We start from the raw sequence: 22,868 nt of genomic DNA, 5'->3' as shown, positions 1-22,868 counted from the left end.
TTAGTTCACAGAGGCATATTTTCAAAGCACTTTGGGAGGCTAAGTTCCATAGGTTTCTATGAAACTTTGGGAGGCTAAGTACTTTGAAATTGAGTGTAAAGTTGATGATTTTTACAGAAACACCAAAAATAGGGTATCTTTAACCCACTTTTACAAAGAAAAGACCTTCTGGAAACTCTTTTTAATCATTTTCATTAGAAAGAGCATGTTTCAAACCCCTTTAAAAAGTAGGGTTGGTTTTTCATCGCTGGCAAATAAGGCCCTAGAAATAGGGACAAAGTTGAGGACGTTGCTATCGCAACGTCATATATTTCAACATGCATTTTTCTATATTGTGTCGTTTTCTTTCCATTTCTGCTGAAGTTTAAAGTGTATAATTCATTTTTTTGTATGCTATATGAATCTGTTAGTCTACTAGCGGTGCTTCTACACTAATGACATTGGTTAAATATTCTGTAAGTACCTTATTGATGCCGCACATTAGCGTGTTTCGGCTATAGGATTCTGTACTGTGCAGGTATAGTTGTATGTTTCTGTCATAACATAAGAGTCTTTATAACTTCTTTTTTTCAGATTCGCATTAATTTAATACACTTCATATTATTAATTATTGCGATTTTGCTTAATATGCGAAAAATGAATGTCAAAGAGTCAAATGACAATCCCACTTTGCCCATTTGCGTTGTTGGAAAAAATTGTCAACTTGCCACCATCCTGTCCACGACAGTGGCCAATCCAGGCCAAGGGCACCTTGGCAAGCTTCCCAAACGTACAAACATTCTATACATGTTATTCCTGGAATTGTGGATTTTTCCCAAGTTCATTTAGTAGTGGTTTATGGACTTGTCCTTTAGGAAACCGTCTAACCCCTTTTTAAACTCTGCCAAGCTAAACGCCTTCACCACGTTCTCTGGCAACATCGAGTTTGTTTATGCGTTGGGTGAAGAAATATTTTCTCCAATTTGTTTTAAATTTGCTACACTGTAGTTTCATCACATGCCCCCTAGTCCTAGTATTTTTGGAAAGCGTGAACAGACGCTTCACATCCAACTGTTCCACTCCACTCATTATTTTATATACCCCTATCATGTATTTGTATCAAGGTTTATTGGAAATGTTGGGTAATGGTCAATTTCCAAAGGAGAAAGTTTTAATTATCCTTACCCCTATCCCTAAAACTCCATCAGTACAATCTAGAGTAGTTTCAAACTATATAGATCAGTAGCTTCCATACCACTCTTAGTTAAGGTAATGGAGGGACTTATAGCGCAGCAATTGACAAATTTACTCATATGATATTTTACATGAATCTCATTCGGGGTTCAGGAGAGGGTTTAGCACACAGTTAAGGCTACACTGTCATCTGAGTTTAAGCAAGAAGTTAGTATGGGTAAGAAGGTTCTTTTGATGCAATATGATCTCTCTTGTGCATGTGATCTAGTGGTTAATATAGTACTGTTGTCTATTTTGGATTTTTATGGAGTGGAAGGTGTGGTTCTTCTGTAGTTTAAAGGGTTTTTTTTTTACTAACAGAAGTTATAAGGTAAGGATGAATGAATGGATCTTACTCCTCTGAATGGATTCTGAGCTGTGGAGTTCCTCGGGGTTCTCCTTTGTCCCCTATTCATTTTAATTTAATCATGGCACCTTTGGATAAAAAGCTAGCTGGGTTGGGTTTTAGAATTTTATTGTGTGCAGATGATATAACTGTTTTTCTCCGAGGACAAGCAGGCTGCTTGTTCTCACTGATGGGTGACGTCCACGGCAGCCCCTCCAATCGGAAACTTCACTAGCAAAGTCCTTTGCTAGCCCTCGCGCGCATGCGCGGCCGTCTTCCCGCCCGAAACCGGCTCGAGCCGGCCAGTCTTCTTTTGTCCGCACTCGGTACGGTCGTGTTTTCGCCGTGTCGAGCCCCGGAAAGTCGACCTCGCGCGTCCAATTTGTTTTGAACGTGTTTTTTTCCTTCGGGAAAGCTTTGTCCTAGTCGGGAAGTGCTCCGGAAACCCCCCGCCGGGTTTCGTGTAAATCCTCCCCGTACTTCCAGCTTTTTTGCCCCGGTAAGTTTTCTTTCGTCGTCGGGGTAGGCCTCTTTTCGGCCTCGGTCGAGATTTTTCTCCCTCTAAATTTGGTGCTTCAAATTTCGCCATTTCGGCTTTTGATTTCGCCGGCGTGATTTTTCCGCCCATGACATCGAAGCCTTCCAGCGGCTTCAAGAAGTGCACCCAGTGCGCCCGGGTTATCTCGCTCACTGATCGACACTCGTCGTGTCTTCAGTGTCTGGGGGCCGAGCACCGCCCTCAGAACTGTAGTCTGTGTTCCCTGCTTCAAAGGCGGACTCAGGTAGCGAGACTAGCCCAGTGGAACGTGTTGTTCTCGGGCTCTTCGTCGGCATCGGCACCGGGATCTTCGAGTGCATCGACGTCGTCAGCGTCCAGACCATCTTCCTCGGCCGCCCCTGCATCGAGTGCATCGAGGCATCGGGCCTCTGCATCGGCGCCGAGACATCGGATAGCTGCATCGACGTCGGTGGTACCAGGACCTCGTCTGCTGATGTCGTCGGACGGTGGTGCATCGGGTGGAGTGCAGGTGAGGGCTGTCCATTCCCCTGCTGGTGGCGGTGAGCCCTCGGGTGGGTCTCCGCCTACCCTGAGGGCTCCTGCGGTACAGCCCCCCCGAGATCGACCTTCTTCAGTCTCGGCCCCGAGGAAGCGACGGATGGATTCGACGTCCTCCTCGTCGGTGCCGGGGAGCTCCGGTGACATGCTTCGGAAGAAATCGAAGAAGCATCGACACCGGTCTCCTCCCCGTGTCGGCACCGAGAGCTCTGGGTCGCCGAGGGATTCGGCACCCAGCAGGCATCGGCACCGAGAGGACCGCTCACCCTCTGTTCAGGAGGTGTCGATGCGCTCCGCTCTGGACAGCCCGGAACAGCCTCCACGCCCGGAACAGGTACTGACGTCGACGCCTGCATCGACCTCTCAGCCTTTCTCTGCAGCCGCTCTAAACGAGAGCCTCCGGGCCGTTCTCCCAGAGATTCTGGGAGAGCTGTTGCGCCCTACCCCTCCGGTACCGGCGGTGCTTGCGCCACCGGTACCGTCGAGCGTGGCGCCGGCTGGCCCATCGCCCAGGTTGAGGTCCCCGACGTCGGTACCGCATGCGGTACCGACCGCGGCCACCTCCCAGGAAGGCTCCCCGACTACGTCGGCGGAGGGAGCTTCGCCGATGCGGGCGAGGGAGTCTACCTCTCGACGCCCCCATCGTGGACGGGGTTCCACGGAGTCGAGCAGGGCGAGGTTGCAGACACAGGTCCGTGAACTTGTGTCTGACACCGAGGGTGAGGCCTCGTGGGAGGAAGAGGAAGATCCCAGATATTTCTCTGACGAGGAGTCTGAGGGTCTTCCGTCTGATCCCACTCCCTCTCCTGAGAGACAGCTTTCTCCTCCCGAGAGTCTGTCTTTTGCCTCCTTTGTCCGGGAGATGTCTACGGCCATCCCCTTCCCGGTGGTTGTGGAGGACGAGCCCAGGGCTGAAATGTTTGAGCTCCTGGACTATCCTTCTCCACCTAAGGAAGCGTCCACTGTTCCCTTGCACCATGTCCTGAAGAAGACATTGCTTGCGAACTGGACCAAGCCATTAACTAATCCCCACATTCCCAAGAAGATCGAGTCCCAGTACCGGATCCATGGGGACCCAGAGCTGATGCGCACTCAGTTGCCTCATGACTCTGGAGTTGTGGATTTGGCCCTAAAGAAGGCTAAGAGTTCTAGGGAACATGCTTCGGCGCCCCCGGGCAAGGACGCTAGAACCTTAGACTCCTTTGGGAGGAAGGCCTACCATTCCTCTATGCTCGTGTCCAAGATCCAGTCTTACCAGCTCTACACGAGCATACACATGCGGAATAATGTGCGGCAGTTGGCGGGCTTGGTTGATGCTCTTCCCCCTGAGCAAGCCAAGCCTTTTCAGGAGGTGGTCAGGCAGCTGAAGGCGTGCAGAAAATTCCTGGCCAGAGGAGTTTATGACACTTTTGATGTTGCGTCCAGGGCCGCTGCTCAAGGTGTGGTGATGCGCAGGCTCTCATGGCTGCGTGCCGCCGACCTGGAGAATAGAATCCAGCAGCGGATTACGGACTTGCCTTGCCGTGCGGATAACATTTTTGGCGAAAAAGTCGAGCAGGTGGTAGAGTCTCTCCACCAGCGGGACACCGCATTCGACAAGTTCGCCCGCCGGCAGCCTTCAGCTTCTACCTCTACAGGTAGACGATTTTTCGGGGGAAGGAAGACTGTTCCCTATACTTCTGGCAAGCGTAGGTACAATCCTCCTTCCCGACAGCCTGCGGCCCAGGCTAAGCCCCAGCGCGCTCGCTCTCGTCAGCAGCGTGCGAATCAGCAAGGCCCCGCGGCTCCCCAGCAAAAGCAAGGGGCGAGCTTTTGACTGGCTCCAGCAGAGCATAGCCGACATCCAAGTGTCAGTGCCGGGCGACCTGCCTGTCGGAGGGAGGTTGAAAGCTTTTCACCAAAGGTGGCCTCTCATAACCTCCGATCAGTGGGTTCTCCAAATAGTCCGGCAAGGATACACCCTCAATTTGGCCTCTCAACCTCCAAATTGTCCACCGGGAGCTCAGTCCTACAGCTTCCAGCACAAGCAGGTACTTGCAGAGGAACTCTCCGCCCTTCTCAGCGCCAATGCGGTCGAGCCCGTGCCATCCGGGCAAGAAGGGCTGGGGTTCTATTCCAGGTACTTCCTTGTGGAAAAGAAAACAGGGGGGATGCGTCCCATCCTAGACCTAAGGGCCCTGAACAAATATCTCGTAAAAGAAAAGTTCAGGATGCTTTCCCTGGGCACCCTTCTCCCCATGATTCAGCAAAACGATTGGCTATGCTCTCTGGACTTGAAGGATGCCTACACACACATCCCGATACTGCCAGCTCACAGACAGTATCTGCGATTTCAGCTGGGCGCACGCCACTTCCAGTACTGTGTGCTACCCTTTGGGCTCGCCTCTGCGCCCAGGGTGTTCACAAAGTGCCTAGCTGTGGTAGCAGCGGCGCTTCGCAGGCTGGGAGTGCACGTGTTCCCATATCTCGACGATTGGCTGGTGAAGAACACATCCGAGGCAGGAGCCCTGCAGTCCATGCAGATGACTATTCGCCTCCTGGAGCTACTGGGGTTTGTGATAAATTACCCAAAGTCCCATCTTCTCCCAGTGCAGAAACTCGAATTCATCGGAGCCCTGCTGGATTCTCGGACGGCTCGCGCCTATCTCCCAGAGGCGAGGGCCAACAACTTGTTGTCCCTCGTCTCGCGGGTGCGAGCGTCCCAGCAGATCACAGCTCGGCAGATGTTGAGATTGCTGGGCCACATGGCTTCCACAGTTCATGTGACTCCCATGGCCCGCCTTCACATGAGATCTGCTCAATGGACCCTAGCCTCCCAGTGGTATCAGGCCGCCGGGGGTCTAGAGGACGTGATCCACCTGTCCACGAGTTTTCTCGAATCCCTGTATTGGTGGACGATTTGCTCCAATTTGACTCTGGGACGTCCCTTCCAAATTCCTCAGCCTCAAAAAGTGCTGACCACGGATGCGTCTCTCCTGGGATGGGGAGCTCATGTCGATGGGCTTCACACCCAAGGAAGGTGGTCCCTCCAAGAAAGCGATCTACAGATCAATCTTCTGGAGTTGCGAGCGATCTGGAACGCTCTGAAGGCTTTCAGAGATCGGCTGTCCCATCAAATTATCCAAATTCAGACAGACAATCAGGTTGCCATGTACTATGTCAACAAGCAGGGGGGCACCGGATCTCGCCCCCTGTGTCAGGAAGCCGTCAGCATGTGGCTCTGGGCTCGCCGTCAAGGCATGGTGCTCCAAGCCACATATCTGGCAGGCGTAAACAACAGTCTGGCCGACAGGTTGAGCAGGATTATGCAACCTCACGAGTGGTCGCTCAATTCCCGTGTGGTGCGACAGATCTTCCAGGCGTGGGGCACCCCCCTGGTGGATCTCTTCGCATCTCAAGTGAACCACAAGGTCCCTCAGTTCTGTTCCAGGCTTCAGGCCCACGGCAGACTGGCGTCGGATGCCTTCCTCCTGGATTGGGGGGAAGGTCTGCTGTATGCTTATCCTCCCATTCCTCTGGTGGGGAAGACTTTGTTGAAACTCAAGCAAGACCGAGGCACCATGATTCTGATTGCTCCCTTTTGGCCGCGTCAGATCTGGTTCCCTCTTCTTCTGGAGTTATCCTCCGAAGAACCGTGGAGATTGGAGTGTTTTCCGACCCTCATCACGCAGGACGAAGGGGCTCTTCTGCATCCCAACCTCCAGTCCCTGGCTCTCACGGCCTGGATGTTGAGGGCGTAGACTTTGCCTCTTTGGGTCTGCCAGAGGGTGTCTCCCGCATCTTGCTTGCTTCCAGGAAAGACTCCACTAAGAGAAGTTACTTCTTTCATTGGAGGAGGTTTGCCGTCTGGTGTGACAGCAAGGCCCTAGATCCTCGCTCTTGTCCTACACAGACCCTGCTTGAATACCTTCTCCACTTGTCTGAGTCTGGTCTGAAGACCAACTCCGTAAGGGTTCACCTTAGTGCAATCAGTGCATACCATTACCAAGTGGAAGGTAAGCCGATCTCAGGACAGCCTTTAGTTGTTCGCTTCATGAGAGGTTTGCTTTTGTCAAAGCCCCCTGTCAAGCCTCCTACAGTGTCATGGGATCTCAATGTCGTTCTCACCCAGCTGATGAAACCTCCTTTCGAGCCACTGAATTCCTGCCATCCGAAGTACTTGACCTGGAAGGTCATTTTCTTGGTGGCAGTTACCTCGGCTCGTAGAGTCAGTGAGCTTCAGGCCCTGGTAGCCCAGGCCCCTTACACCAAATTTCATCACAACAGAGTAGTCCTCCGCACTCACCCTAAGTTTCTGCCAAAGGTTGTGTCGGAGTTCCATCTGAACCAGTCAATTGTCTTGCCAACATTCTTTCCCCGTCCTCATTCCTGCCCTGCTGAACGTCAGCTGCACACATTGGACTGCAAGAGAGCATTGGCCTTCTATCTGGAGCGGACACAGCCCCACAGACAGTCCGCCCAATTGTTTGTTTCTTTTGATCCCAACAAGAGGGGAGTGGCTGTAGGGAAACGCACCATATCCAATTGGCTAGCAGATTGCATTTCCTTCACTTACGCCCAGGCTGGGCTGGCTCTTGAGGGTCATGTCACGGCTCATAATGTTAGAGCCATGGCAGCGTCGGTAGCCCACTTGAAGTCAGCCACCATGGAGGAAATTTGCAAAGCTGCGACGTGGTCATCTGTCCACACATTCACATCTCATTACTGCCTGCAGCAGGATACCCGACGTGACAGTCGGTTCGGGCAGTCAGTTCTTCAGAACCTGTTTGGGCTTTAGGATCCAACTCCACCCCCCGAGGGCCCTGTTTGTTCTGTTCCAGGCTACACTCTCAGTTAGTTGGTAAATTTTTTAGGTCAATCTCAGTTATGTCCTCGCCGTTGCGAGGCCCAATTGACCAATGTTGTTGTTTTGAGTGAGCCTGGGGGCTAGGGATACCCCATCAGTGAGAACAAGCAGCCTGCTTGTCCTCGGAGAAAGCGAATGCTACATACCTGTAGAAGGTATTCTCCGAGGACAGCAGGCTGATTGTTCTCACAAACCCGCCCGCCTCCCCTTTGGAGTTGTGTCTTCCCTTGAAGTGTATTGTCTTGCTACATACTGGACTGGCCGGCTCGAGCCGGTTTCGGGCGGGAAGACGGCCGCGCATGCGCGGTGCGCGCGGGCGCGCGAGGGCTAGCAAAGGACTTTGCTAGTGAAGTTTCCGATTGGAGGGGCTGCCGTGGACGTCACCCATCAGTGAGAACAATCAGCCTGCTGTCCTCGGAGAATACCTTCTACAGGTATGTAGCATTCGCTTTATTCCTTTTGAAGGCCACCTGTCGAATGTAGTCCATATTGCATCTAAGGTGATTAATAAAATAGAGGGATGGCAACTACCTTTAGACTTAAAATGAATAATGATAAAACAAAATTTATAGCGGTTGGTAGCAAATTCAGTATGAGAAGTGAGAAAAAAATTATGTATTGATAATATAGATTTTCCACCAGAGCCTTCCCATAAAATTTTAGGAGTAATTTTTGATAAATATCTCTCGTTTGAAGAGCAGGTGAAGGCAGTAGCCCATAAGGTTTTTATTGCGCTATAGAAGCTATGTCACATGTTCAAATTTTACGTTGGAAGTGTTTAGATTGATTGCTTAAGCAATTGTGCTGTTGCATATCGATTGTCACCTTATTTACTTAGGTTGTGAGGATGTAGTGTTAAAACAAAAAGCTTCACATTTTATTAAATACCACTGCATGATTACTATTTAGGGTTTCTAGATTTAACAGAATTTCCCCGTTATTGATACAATTGCATTGGTTGCCAATGAAAGTGCGAGTTGTCTTTAAGCTTTCTTGCCTTGTTTTTTTTTAATTGTGCACGGTGAAGTACTAGAGTATATGGTACGTCTGATACGATTATCACATAGAAATATTATACCCGGATCTAGATGTTTTTGACTTTTACAATATCCAGATCCAAAACACGTGGTTTATAAGCAGGATTTTTGGGGGGCACATTTGCTTATTTGGCAGCTAGCTACTTGAATGAATTACTTATTGGTTTAAGAAGGCAATCTGATTATATGGCTTTTTGAAAACTGTTGAAAAGCACTTTGTTTAAGAAATTTTTAATGTGATTGTTTTTTTCTTGATGGTTAGTTGACCATACTACTTAACATTTCTACTACTACTTAACATTTCTAAAGCGCTACCAAGGTCACGCAGCGCTGTACAATTTTAACATAGGACAGTCCCAGCTCAAAGAAGCTTACAATCTAAAGGACAAGTATGCAGTCAATTCGGGCAGACTAGGTTCCTGAATAGAGGCAAGTGGTTATGTTTTGAAAGCTACAGTGAAGAGGTGGGCTTTGAGTAAGGATTTGAAGATGGGCAGGGAGGGGGCTTGGCGTATGGGTTCAGGAAGTTTATTCCAAGCATAGGGTGAGGCGAGGCAGAAAGGGTAGAGCCTGGAGTTGACGGTGGTGGAGAAAGGTACTGATAGGAGGGATTTGTCCTGTGAGTGGAAGTTACGGGCAGGAACGTACGGGGAGATGAGGGAAGAGAGGTAATGAGGGGCTGCAGATTTAGTGCATTTGTAAGTTAGTAGGAGAAGCTTGAACTGTATGTGGTATCTGATCGGGAGCCAGTGAAGTGACTTGAGGAGAGGGGTGATGTGGGTATATCGGTCCATGCGGAAGATAAGACGCGCAGCAGAGCTCTGGACGGATTGGAGGGGGGATAGATGATTAAGTGGGAGGCCAGTAGTACAAGGTTGCAGTAGTCGAGTCGAGAGGTAACGAGAGAGTGGATGAGAGTTTGGGTGGTATGCTCAGAGAGAAACGGGCGAATTTTGTTGATGTTATAGAGGAAGAAGCGACAGGTCTTGGCTGTCTGCTGGATGTGCGCAGAAAAGGAGAGGGAGGAGTCGAAGATGACTCATGTAATATTCCTGGAGTTGGTCCAGTTTACTCTTTTCTGAGCCACACTGAACTTTTGTGGGAAGTGTGGAATACGAGTGTATATTATTATTATTATTATGTCCCCTGGCATGCTTTACTGTACAGCTTGTACTGCACATACTTATAGGGAAGACCTACTTGTATGAGGCCTTTCATATTTGTTAAATTATTTTTTATGCATGAAAAAAGATTTATAAAATAATCCTCTGCGTGTATTTCTAGAATGAATTTGTAGTGCTTGTTTAGTTCTAGAGTAGGGATGTCTGATTTATCCTGTTGACTACAGAGATCCCCTGTAAACAATTTTACTTTATTGTAGTACCATTTTGTGACTGTTTTCCCACTTCTGAACTTTTGAGAAAATTATAGAAACACAAATAAAGATGAAATTGGAAGAGAGCCATAGGATCCTTCTTTCTCTACCAAGGATGCCAGACTTGATTTTTGACCAGTGTAACACCACCTTTTCTTATTGAACACTGGCTACTTTTTTTTTTTATTTTGCTTAGCATTCAAAATCTTGCCAATGTCATTTCACATTGTGTATTCCGGCTGCCTTTCGTTCCTGCTTAGTTTTCTCACACCTTATAGATCAGTTTGTGATTTGCACTACTTTAACCAGCATCTTCTTTTGATCCTTTCCCTTCTTTAATTTCATTCCCCCTCAGCCCAGTGTTGTTGTGTTGTTTTAGTGTTGTTGCCCACACACTATGGAATTCACTCCCTCTGTATATTTGAATTGAACCTTCTTTTTTTTTTTGAAATTTAAAACCCTGCTGAAAACTGTTTTTATTTTCTGTGCTTTCCCTTCCCCCACTTCTTGACATAGCTTTACAGTTGCCGTGCTCTTCCGGTCGTACAGTAGTAATCCCCTTGGATATTACTTATGTTGTGTCCTTTTCTTCACTCCCACCCTACTGTTCCTGCAGTTCCTGTGCATTTCTTAATATGGAAACCATTTAACATTTGGATGCAATTTCAAGCCTGTAGCAAAAGTTCAAAGTATAGTGTTTCTTGATTAATGGGAATTGTGTTAAGCCAGGACACAGCACTGTCTTAGGTTTGGTTAAGAATTATATCATGGGGATTTATTCAAAGAAATTAGTTTTTTTTTATTTTTTTATTTTCTCATATTTATAATTGCAGCTATTACTGTGTTTTGACTTTTCAGGGCAGTATTGTGGCTAATAGTAGTAATTCTGCCTGTTCCCCCTGTACCTAATAATAAATTGATTGTAATTTAGAGTCCCTTTTTGTTCCTTTCCTCTTTCCCCTTGTATATCTACCTTTGCTGTTTCATTGTAAACACTTCGCTCCTTTGCTATATATCAGAAAAAGTGCAAGTGGCATGACCAGATCCACAGTCTTCCTTCAAAAGCTACACTGGTTACCAGTACCTTACGGGGCTAAATTAAAAAATTGAGAATAAATCTAGAGTGTTTAGGTGTTTTTCTAGATTTCAGATTATCATATCAAACTCAGATATGAGTAAAGAGAGTTTCAGGGTTATATCACCAAGTATGCTTCTTCAATTGGATTACTGTAATTCTTTGTATTATACACTGTCTTTGAAGTTGCAATGAAAGCTTAAATTTTTACAGAACACAGGTGCTAGTCTTATTTTTTTGTAAAGGAAAATTTGAAAGAGCTACTCCTCTTTGAAAACTCCTTACATTGGTTGCCAATTAAATCTCCTGTTTGATTTTTAAATCTTTTTATGGATTAAATGCTGTAGGTAGTATTAGGATTTTTATCCACTTTTCTTAACGTATGTGAAATACATAAAGCTTGGCTTTCCCTGTTTAAAAGGAGTTCGACAAAGAAGACAGATTGAACTTTCTTTCCTCTTTCAGGGGGCTAAGGTTTGGAATTCTCTTCCAAGAAAGATTGGAGAATTGCCATCGTATTTACTTTTCGACGAACACTTAAAACATATTTGTTTTCTAATTAAATATCTTATTGATTAGTCAACAATTTTTAGATAATTTTATCTGTGTTGTAGTTTCCCTTTTTGTTAGGGCCTCTTTTTTTGTAAACCACTTAGAATATTTATTTTAAAGAGTTAGCAGTATATAAGGCTGTCAATGTAATGTAATAGTTTTGTGTGTGCCGACACTGAATATCGGCCAGCAGCACATCTTCTGGGTTGGCGGCTGACCTGGATATTCAATGCCGGTGCTCAGACATGGCTCTAACACTTTTAACTGCTGACTACCATGGGGTGAATGTCTGCTAGTATCTTATGGGCAAGTTATTAGACTTGCCCCAAGTCCTAAAGCTTTTTCCACTGCTCCAGCTGCTGGTCAGCTGGAGCCCTGCCCCCTCCTTCCAGTATCATCTAGGGAGAGCCATTTAAGCATCTACCAGTAGGAATACAGATCACCCCCCCCCCCTAAGGATGAGTCAATGAGGGTTACCATGTTGGGAGTGACTGGGGTGGGGGGAACTTGGGTGTCTAATTTTGGGGACTGGGATATGGGATTATTAAATTATTGAGTAGTGTATTGTGTTTTTTAAGTGAGGTGAACTGCTTTTTTTCTTAGAATCAAACATATAAACGGCGAGTGACCGTACTCACTCGCAAATGCGCAGTAGAGACTTCCCTCTCTACCCCAGCCCCGCTTCAATACATGATGATGGGGGCGGGACAGAGAGGGAAGTCTCTACTGGCATGCTGCAGATGTCGGAACCGCTCCCCCTCCCCCCTCCCCCGGAATCGCCGCCGCCCCTCCATCTACCCCGAGCACTGTGAACTTACATCACCACGCAGCAGCAGGCACATCAGCAAAGCTGCCGTCGGGCTTCCTTCTCTGCCTTTGTCCCGCCCTCGCCGACGTTACGTCACACGAGGGCGGGACACAGGCAGAGAAGGAAGCCCGCCCCGACGGCAGCTTTGCTGATGTGCCTGCTGCTGCATGCTGATGTAAGTTTACAGTGCTGCTCGGGCCGGGTGGAGGGGCGGCGGCGGCGACTCCGGGGGAGGGGCTCGGAACCCCCCCCCATTCCAAAAGTAACCTGTTTTCACGGGCTCAACGGCTAGTAGTAATGTATAAAGTCCAGTCTTTCTACAGACATGGGTTTATCCATGGAGAGTCTTGACCCAAAGTAAACCTGAAATAATGGTTTACAGTTTCAGCTCAGAGACAATGCCATGCAGGCCCTTTGTGGTGGTCCTGTTGATTTTTCAGGCAACTTCCAGCCTAGCAACCACTCGGTGTTGGGTCCAGGCACTCTTATTTGAACCTGGCTACCCACCAATAGGGAGAAGAGTGAAAAGGAGACACTGGTCCCGCCTTACCAGGTATTATATACCTCTTCATTATGTGACATATAGAGAACATCCTCTGTGGAAATCTAACCTCAAATATTCATCCCAGCATACAGATCCTGGGGGACTCAGACTCAAAGATTTCAGGTATAGCCATCTCTTGGGGGACACAGAATGCCATTAACCATACAGGAACCTTCATTGTTATAACCCACCATGAAGCTAGTTGGGGGGGTGGGAGCGGTTGGGAATAACAATCTTGATAAGTGTTTTCTTATATTGAAATGTATGAATTTCCTCTCGTCACACAACCGGGGTGATTCTTAAACCAGTTATAATGCAAAACATGTCCAGATTTGGCTCATGGTTGCATGGTTCGAGAAGGAGCCCTGCTGTATGGATCTTGGTTAAGAACTGCCTCTGCAGTGGCTGAACTAAGTAAGCTGGGAAGGGATTTATAAAATAGGTCATCCTTCGAAAGCTAATCAAGAAATGTATTAAGTTATGTCCAATAACAAAGGTATCATCTTATTTTATTTTCCATGTTTTATTTTGTTTGATTTCTATTGATAACCTTTAAGAGTGGACTAACACGGCTACCACACCTCTAAAATAGGTCAAAAATCTCCAAGTAGTTATAAATGAAGACTATGATGTCAGATCCCAGCCCTAGATGGAAGCCCAAAGGAGTAGGATGAAACGGCGGGCTCAATGCCCCCTCCTCCCACCCCCCCACCCCAAAAAAGATTGAATTTAAGAACATGACGCATGATGAAAGTATTTGATGGCTTTGAATCATTCTTGTCTTCAAGCTAAGTGTTTGCTGAAATAGGATATATTTAAGCTAGCAATTTTCAGTGTGGGTGGTAGTTTCCCAGCCTAGTTCTAACATAATGCAATCTAAGAAAGAAAATATGAGCAGATAATTGTAGTTCCTTCTACCTTGCCAAGCAAATTGTGCTGTTCTTTTCAAAAATATGGTTACGATGTGCCTGAGCTACATCTTTGCACATTGGAAGTAATTTTATGAAGCATTTCCTGCATATAAAACATGTTTTAACACATTGGAAATGGCTGTTATAACATTGTACAGGTGTGTAGTTTTACACAGACCACATATAGGTATTCCTGGAAACAGTCCTTGAGCAGAGCTGCAAGGTATAAGAATATTTATAAAATATAAATGTATCCATGCAGAAAGTTGCGTCTGCCTCAGTGCAGGGGTGTGAGTTTGCATGGGAGCATTTGTTTTTGTTACATTTGTACCCCGCGCTTTCCCACTCATGGCAGGCTCAATGCGGCTTACATGGGGCAATGGAGGGTTAAGTGGCTTGCCCAGAGTCACAAGGAGCGGCCTGTGCCTGAAGTGGGAATCAAACTCAGTTCCTCCCCAGGACCAAAGTCCACCACCCTAACCACTAGGCCACTCCTCCACTACTGAGGATTATTCTTGAATCTTATTTTATAATGGTACATACATGTTTTTTTTTTCTTTTCTGTAGATGCCGTTATAAAATCACCCTCTTTTCAGCTAAGATTTTACAGTTATAATGTTATTACATGTTTCTGAAGGAAAGTATTAACCCACTACAACCTACTATGTTTCAGGACCAGCTGAAGCAGTGCTTTACTAGACCCTCTCCAGTAACCAAGGATACAGATACACTTGTTCGAGAAGCAGACAGTCAATATGGCACCTGGAGTGGTGAAGGAGATGAAGAGAGGTATGCTCTTGCAAGTTAAAACTTCATTGTATCAAGGGCCTAAAGGATGACTGAAGCTGCTGCATTGAAATGCTGTATAACTTAGGGTGATTTGTTCAGCTGCTGTTGCCATCGAATCATGTATTGCTTAGTACTAAAATGGAACTTCCTCGCACTATTTAATTCTTTTTAACTGTGGCACATTATCAGGGCTGTGCATTAAAGGTTAGTGTACGTGCTAAACCACAGTCAGAGGTCAGCGTGTACCTGTGTGTAAATGCAAAGATACTGGATTTAACTTGGGCTGTAACAGGCACACAGTAAATAACATGGGGTGTTTTCCTCCACTCACTAGTTACCATGAGCCTGCTGATCTACCTCAGATCACGTGATAATTTTATAGCATGGTAGTCGTCCATCCTAACCCTACCAAAGTTAAAGGATGGCTAGCGTGGAGGTGGGGGAGGATATCATCCTGTCATCACAGTCACACCTTCTGTAGCACCTGGAGTGAATTCTTGCCATTCTGTAAGTTCATGATCTTCACTGGCAGGAAGGATGCCGCAGCCCTCTTGCTGGTGCTGCTGAACACTGATGAATAGTGCAGCCTAGCAGTGCTTCACAGTGGCGTAGCGCGGGCGGCTGCCACCCGGGGCGGTTCGCCGCTGCGCATCCCCCCCGGGTGCAGCATGACACCCCCTCCTCGGCGCATCACCCAACCCCCCCCCCTCCCGAGTGCATTCTTGCCTGCCGTGTGCATGCCGCTGGGGGGGGGGGTGTCAGTCCCGATGGTCCCCTGCTCCCTCTGCCCCGGAACAGGAAGTAACCTGTTCCGGGGCAGAGGGAGCAGGGAACCAGCGGAGCTGACACACCCCCAGCGGCGTGCACCTGGGGCGGACCACCCCCACCGCCCTGCCCTTGCTACGCCACTGGTGCTTCACCATTCTCACCATAGTGGTGGTAAATAGAAATAAAATTTCGTTTTATTTCTATTTATTACCTTTAAAAGTGGAGTAATACGGCAACTACATCACTTTACACCATAGTGGTGAAATACTGCCAGACAGTGATATTTGGTAGAGTAGAGCAGTACTGGTAGGCAGGTTTCCATTCATTTTGGAAGGTTGAGGGGTGGGAGGAGAGGACCACTTGTAATATAGATGGAGAGAGGTCTTTGGTATGGAGAGGTGAGTAGGGACTCTGAAGAAGGGCTTCAAGCCTGCTTCGGGGGGGGGGGGGGGGGGGGGTAAGGAAAGCTGAGGGGCAAATATGATGGGAAATTGTGGTATAAAATTTCTATTCAACTGGGGGGGGGGGGGGGGTGTCTTTCACATTTTCACATCAAGCTGGTTAGCCTAAGTGGTTTTGCAATCCAATGTGATCATGGTAATAGACTGGGAAGAATATGGGCAACATCAGTTGAGTAATATATGTATATCTTTTTGCTTTAATTTTTATTGTATTTTCAGTTAAAGGTACAGTGCATACACGGTATCAGACATCAGTATCAAATCAGACATAATACAGGAAATCACAATTGCACTGAGCTAACATTTTAATTTTTTTGCTTGAGTTTAAGTGCATTTGTCCTTAAATCTGTAATACTATTTTTTAGGGCAGCATTTTGTTTAAATAAATAAACATACCTTTAATTATGATTACAAATTTTATTTTCCCACTGCATCTCCTTGTGACTCTGGTGCAGTTTCTCTGGGCAAGTCACTTAACTCTCCATTGCCTCAGAGTCACAAGGAACTACAGTGGTAAAAAAAATATATACCTTTAATCATGATTACAAAATTTTAATCTAAATGCAGCCCTAAAAAAATTAAAGAAAAAAAAATAATAAGAAATACAAATTGAAAAATTACATATTAAAGAATCTAAAACAGCCTGCAGAATAGCTATAAACATCCTTACAGTTTTCACAGTCTACTATTTTTATGTAGAAAATATAGTAGATTGTAGCCAAAATACATGGCATGGCTTCCTTCATGACCCTGTGGTGCTACTGCTACTGTTCATGAAGGCACTAATCTGTGTGGTTATAAAATGAGGACAACATTTTTGAGTTACTTCAAGGAAATTAAACGAGTTAATGCACTACTTTATGATTCATTTAAAACAGAAGGCCTCTTTTACCAAACTGCGTGGCAGTATTGACGAAGCCTATTGAAAACGAATGGGCTTTGTCGGCATTGCCGCGCCGGGAATCACTAGCATGGTTTGGTAAAAGAGTCACTTAGGTTGAAAAATATTCAGAGGTTAAAAAGGCTTGAATTCAGACTCTGTATGTTAAAAAGCACATACCCCGCGATAATATATATATATATATCATGCCTAGCGTACCGTGCTGAAATCAAGCGTATTCTATAACAACACACACAACTTAATTAGCTTAACAAGCCCATCAGCATTTTTAACAGCACTTAACCATTAATGAGCACTAATTGGCAATAGTTAGAATTTACCTGCACAACTCACTAAATGTATTCTGTAAATCACAGCGCCTAAATTCTAATGTGTGGAGCCAAAAGGGGGCGTGGTTATAGGCAGAACAAATGGGCGTTCCAAAAATACACGCACTGTTATCAACTACGTGCTATTTGCGCCATGTTTCCCTTGGTGTAAATGGATGCGCGTGGTTCTAGGCACTGGGATATCAAGTAAGTGTATTCTCTATACCGCGCCTAAATCTAAACATGCTTATAGAATACATTTAGGCAGAAATTTATTCCGTGCAGTTTTTTCAGGTGCCGTATATAGAATCTAGCCCGTTGTTCTTAAGATATAGTACTTAGTCTGCTGCACATATTCTCTTAGGCTACCATAAACTTAATGATGACAAAAGTTTTCTGCTCCTGAGCATGACTAGGTAATTGCCGTTTGGCTACAAAAGCTGCTTCCAAGATTTTATTTCCCTGTTTATGTTTTGAACTTTAGGAGCAAAGCTTGCTGAATAATCTATGGCTTGATGAGACCCAGTAGCATCCTACTTGGGAAAAGCTAGATATGCTGATGATATCAAATGTCAGCATTTAAATCTTTTTCAGAAAACAGAACTGTAATTAGGATTTGGTTAGAGGGAGAGGTTACAGTTTTATTGTTTGAGATGAGTATCCAGCAACACAGGGCTTTCATCTTTAAAGCATCAATAGAAATCAAACAAAATAAAACATGGAAAAGAAAATAAGATGATACCTTTTTTATTGGACATAACTTAATACATTTCTTGATTAGCTTTCAAAGGTTGCCCTTCTTCCTCAGATGGGAAAGAAGCAAATGTGCTAGCTGACAGTGTATATAAGTGAAAACATTCAAGCATTACTATGACAGTAAAATAGATACCATTGGAGATTCTACATGGAATGTTGCTACTATTGGAGATTCTACATGGAATGTTGCTACTATTGGAGATTCTACATGGAATGTTGCTATTCCACTAGCAACATTCCATGTAGAAGGCTGCGCAGGCTTCTGTTTCTGTGAGTCTGACGTCCTGCACGTACGTGCAGGACATCAGACTCACAGAAGCAGAAGCCTGCGCGGCCACATTGGTGATCCGCAAGGGCCGACTTCTACATGGAATGTTGCTAGTGGAATAGCAACATTCCATGTAGAATCTATAGAAATCAAACAAAATAAAACATGGAAAAGAAAATAAGATGATACCTTTTTTATTGGACATAACTTAATACATTTCTTGATTAGCTTTCGAAGGTTGCCCTTCTTCGTCAGATCGGAAATAAGCAAATGTGCTAGCTGACAGTGTATATAAGTGAAAAAACATTCAAGCATTACTATGACAGTCTGACAGGGTGGGAGGATGGGGGTGGGTAGGAGGTATGCATGGGGACATCAAAGCATATCACTGATATTCTAACAGGGTGGGTGTGGATAAAGCAGAAACATAGCATATGGTGGCAGGTAAAGACCGTTTTGCTATAGACCCCCGTTGATCTCTGGCATTCTTCTTTTTCACTGTCTTGCAACCAAGGATCCTAGATGTTTAGCTTACTCTTTGTTCTTTGAAGTTAAACTACAAGCTAGTTCTGCAGAAATTAACGTTATAATCAACTGAATAAGGGTGGGGAAATGCATAACTACGCTAAAGTAATAGTAATTTTGTGACTGCTCAGTCCTAAGAAAGGCTCTTTAACAAATTATTAACATATCCTTTTACTAAGGTGCGCTAATGGATTTGTCACATGTAAATGCTAAGACACCCATTATTCTCCTATTTATTTATTATATTTATATTCCACATTTCCCCACCTATTTGCAGGCTCAATGAGGCTTACAAAGTACCGTAAAGGTGTTTGCCATTTCGGTTGATAACAAATACAAGATTGTGTTGTAGTCAGATGAGGTAGAAGTGAGTCAGACGTTAAGGGTGAAGGGGAGAGGATAGTATGTTGTCCAGTACGATCTTTGATTATGTTGTGTTGCTGGGTGTGGGGATTTATGTTGGATCGGTGGGGTAGGCTTTTTTGAAGAGGTGGGTTTTTAATGATTTCCTGAAGTTTAGGTGGTCATATATTGTTTTCACTCCATACGGGAGTCCATTCCATAGTTGTGCGCTTATGTAGGAGAAACTAGACACATAAGTTTTGTATTTTAGCCTTTTGCAGTTTGGGTAATGTAATGATCGGGTTGATCCGCGTTTGTTTCTAGTTGGTAGATCTATGAGGTCTGTCATGTATCCTGGGACTACGCCGTAGATGATTTTGTGGACCAATGTGCAAATTTTGAAGATGATCCGTTCTTTGATTGGGAGCCAGTGCAGTTTTTCTCGAAGCGGTTTAGCGCTTTCGAATCGTGTTTTACCATATATCAGCCTGGCTGCTGTGTTTTGGGCAGTCTGGAGTTTTTTTGTCAGTTCTTTTCATCCCGAATAGATTCTGTTGCAGTAATCTGCATGGCTTAGGACCATTGATTGTATTAATTTACAGGAAGGTGTCCCTTGGGAAGAAAGGTTTTATTTGTTTAAAAGTTTCCACATTGTGTAGAACATTTTCTTTGTTACGGTTTTTACTTGGCTCTCGAGAGTGAGGTTGTGGTCGATTGTGACTCCGAGTATTTTTAGGCTGTCTGAGATATGGAGTGCATGTTCTGGGGTGTTTATTGTTGCAGGTTTGTAATTGTTATGTTGGGATGAGAGGATAAGGCAGTGTGTTTTTTCAGTTTCAGTTGGAATGAATTTGCCCATGAGTCCATGATGTCTATCGGTTTCTTAGCATTTAGCACGTGCTAATTGTTCACTAAATCCATTAGCACACCTTAGTAAATGCACCCCTTAATTTGAGCTAAAGTATGACTATAAAATCCGGAACACTCAAGTTTTAGAATACAGTAATAAAAAGTTTCATTAGCACAAGTAAAAAAAAAAAATTAAACATTTATTACATACTTATTTAATAAAACTAAAGTTGGGGGAAAAGATTAAATATTTTTCTAGTCTGTATTTGAAAACTTTTAACTGTTGGATTTAGACTTGGAATTTTCTTTTGCATTGAGTGTATTGAGAAGTAATCATAAAAAGAAATTAAGGACTTGAATAATATGCTTAGAAACTTGTACATGGTCAGTCAACACATAAATTACACATCCTATTTAGCATAAATTAAATAAGCAACTTGTTCAATATAATTCTTTAATGGGCTGGATAATCTGCCTTAAATAGGATAACTCTAAGGGATTGTAAATTTTAAAGCAAATAAATGTACATCGTATGAAACAAAGAGAAGTCAAAAGTTCAAATCGTTGTTAATAATGTTAAGCAGAGCATAGCTTGTATATCAACCAGCTTTTTCTAACCTTGGCAGTAATACAGGATGTTGCAACAGTTTTGCAGGAATGAATTGTTTGAGCAAACTTCAGGTTTTTTTCTTTGTATTGTGTTAGACACAAAAACGTCTTGTTCAGTATAAGGTATAATTGGTTCTTTATTTCTCCTAGTTTTGACAAGCTAAGTTATTGCAGCTACTGCAAAGAAACTTGTACACCTTATTAACGACTATGGAGCTCATTTTCAAAACAAAAAAAAACAACCCAAAAAAGTTATAAATTGGCAGAAGGATGTTTTTCTCTCAAGAATGTCCAAGTTGCAATTTTCAGCAACCCGATTTTAGACATTTTGCTCCACAGTTTGTCCAAATTTCAAGGGACATGTTGGGGGGCATGTTTTGGGTGGGACATGGGCATTGTTCTGCAATAATGGAACAAAATGAAATAATCTAAGGCTAAAATTAAGATGTTTTAGTCTATACCTGTTTCAGTCACGCCTAAACCACAAAAAGGTGCCCTAAATGAAGATATGACTACTAGAGGGATTAAGGCATGACACCCCTTACTCCCCCAGTGGTCAGTGACCCCCCCCCCTCTCAGTGGTGTGAAAGAAACAGTACATGCAAGCTCTGACAGCTTCAGATGTTATGGCCAGTCCTATTAGAGCAGTAAGCAGGTCTTTGTAGAGAAGGGGATCCTGGCCCATATCCCACTCTAGCTGGTACACTTGTGGTGGAAAGTGTGAGCCCTCCAAAACCCACCAAATATCTACTGCACCTATACATAGCTGACAGCTGCAGACATGAGGGCTATTGTAGTGGTGTACAGTAGGTTTTTGGTGGGTTTTGGGAGGCTCACCATGCAATATAAGGGGGTAATGGTGAGATGTGTACTTGGGACCTTTTATGTGAACTCCACTGCAGCGCCCCCTTAGGGTGCCCCACTTTTCTCCTGGGATGTCTCTGTGGCCAGTCTACTAAGAATACTGGCACCCCCCTCCTCAATACATCCCAATGGCTTGTTTTTGTGCACCTTTCCCTTAGACTTTTTTATTTTTTGGAAATGGTCCTAAAAGATGGATGCACTGAGCACAAACACATCTACCATATTCGAAAAAAAAAAAAAGTTGGACGTTTTTGTGTTTGATTTAATTTCTGCTGTAAGAGAAGTATGTTTTGGTGGGAAGAGTTCCAGGACAGAGGAAATTGGAAGTAGGCATATTTGGGAGTCATAATATGCTTATCCTAAAACATAACTTGGGAAATTTGGTACCATTGCTGCCATTGGCATCACATAACCTGCATTAATTCTTTATTCATATCAAACAGAGATTTTTTTTTATACCCACATATTCATGGGGTGTTTGGCTGCAAGGCACAAGGAAGTATTTCTTCATTGTTTCCCAGTAGAAGTGGGAATTGAAAACCGCATAGCACAGGAAGGGGGGATTCTCAGTCCCTAACATTTGGAGATCAAAGAGATTCTGGGGTCAGTATTTAGAGCACTTTAAGTGAGCAGGTGCCTACTTAAATTGTGCTCAGCGTACCAGCCAACTGCCAGTACTCAGGCCAGCAGTAACCAGGTGGTGGAGGGGGGTCTTCATGGGCAGAATCAGGGAAGTACAGGGAGGAATGTGGTTGGCAGCGATATTCATAGCTAGGGTCCAGACAAAGTGACCAAGCAGGACTTCACAAAAGGCTGTCCTAACTTTGGTCACTTAGTTGTGTGGGTGCTGGCGCTGTATTTCGCCTGCGCCCGCATAGGTTCTGGGTCATGTCTAGGAGATTCCTTGTCCCCCTCCTCCACTGGCCAAGAGCTGACCCATCCCTCAATCACCCTTTTCCCAAAAGACATGGCCTCCCCCAGAAGCACCGCCAGACCAACCTTCACCTTCTCAGTTGGTCTAGTGATCTTTAGACAGGATCAACCCTAAGTGCTTAAAACTAGGCAGCTCCTTCTAAAATTATTTCCCTTATGTTTTTGTTACAGAATTTCTAAGTTTATTTATTTATTGTGAACATTTATATCCCACATTTAAGAAATCCAGTGGTGTAGCACATTCTTTCCTAACTCCACCAGGGCATACCTTTCTGTTGCAGCAATTGTGGTGTCTTAATCCATTAGCTTGGTATTAAAGTACATGTATGCAAGGGATATGCCTTCATCTATATGCATTCAGTTTGGGAGCCTAAACAGTAGACACGAATGCTCATAAACCGACAACTGGACAGATGTACCATTATTATGCATGCATGCAAAAGTTCTTGATTTTATTTACTGAAATGAAATGTGGAAAATGAATGTAGAGAAAATACTGCAAATTGGGAAAATTTCAAAAAAAAATATTTTTAAAAAATGAAGAGAACATTTTGTGGCTATGCACATCCCCGGTGCATACCTAGGCTTCGGCCTGTGTATCAGCAGTCAGCCCAACACCAGTACACATTCAAAGGCATTTTTTTAAAGTGTTATAAAGGGAGGAGGGTGGAGCTTAATTGAGCCATAGTTACAGTTTCAGCTTTTCCACCTCTATTGCTTAAGTAGCTGCTG

General features: G+C 44.7%; 1 protein-coding gene across 2 annotated transcripts in view; it reads left to right on the top strand.

The window, feature by feature from the left end:
* KIAA1671 (KIAA1671 ortholog) overlaps nucleotides 1-22,868 on the top strand; it is a 357,819-nt gene that overhangs the window by 281,509 nt on the left and 53,442 nt on the right. For both annotated transcript variants that reach the window (XM_030220129.1, XM_030220128.1), the window contains exon 6: nucleotides 14,437-14,552. In XM_030220129.1, coding sequence (XP_030075989.1) covers nucleotides 14,437-14,552 — 116 coding nt within the window. The remainder of the gene's footprint in view (nucleotides 1-14,436; nucleotides 14,553-22,868) is intronic.

The sequence above is a fragment of the Microcaecilia unicolor genome, chromosome 11 (genome assembly GCF_901765095.1).
Source record: "Microcaecilia unicolor chromosome 11, aMicUni1.1, whole genome shotgun sequence".
Taxonomy (NCBI): Eukaryota; Metazoa; Chordata; class Amphibia; order Gymnophiona; family Siphonopidae; genus Microcaecilia; species Microcaecilia unicolor.
The sequence above is the reverse complement of the archived record's forward strand: the minus strand, read 5'-3'. Positions and strand labels throughout refer to the sequence as shown.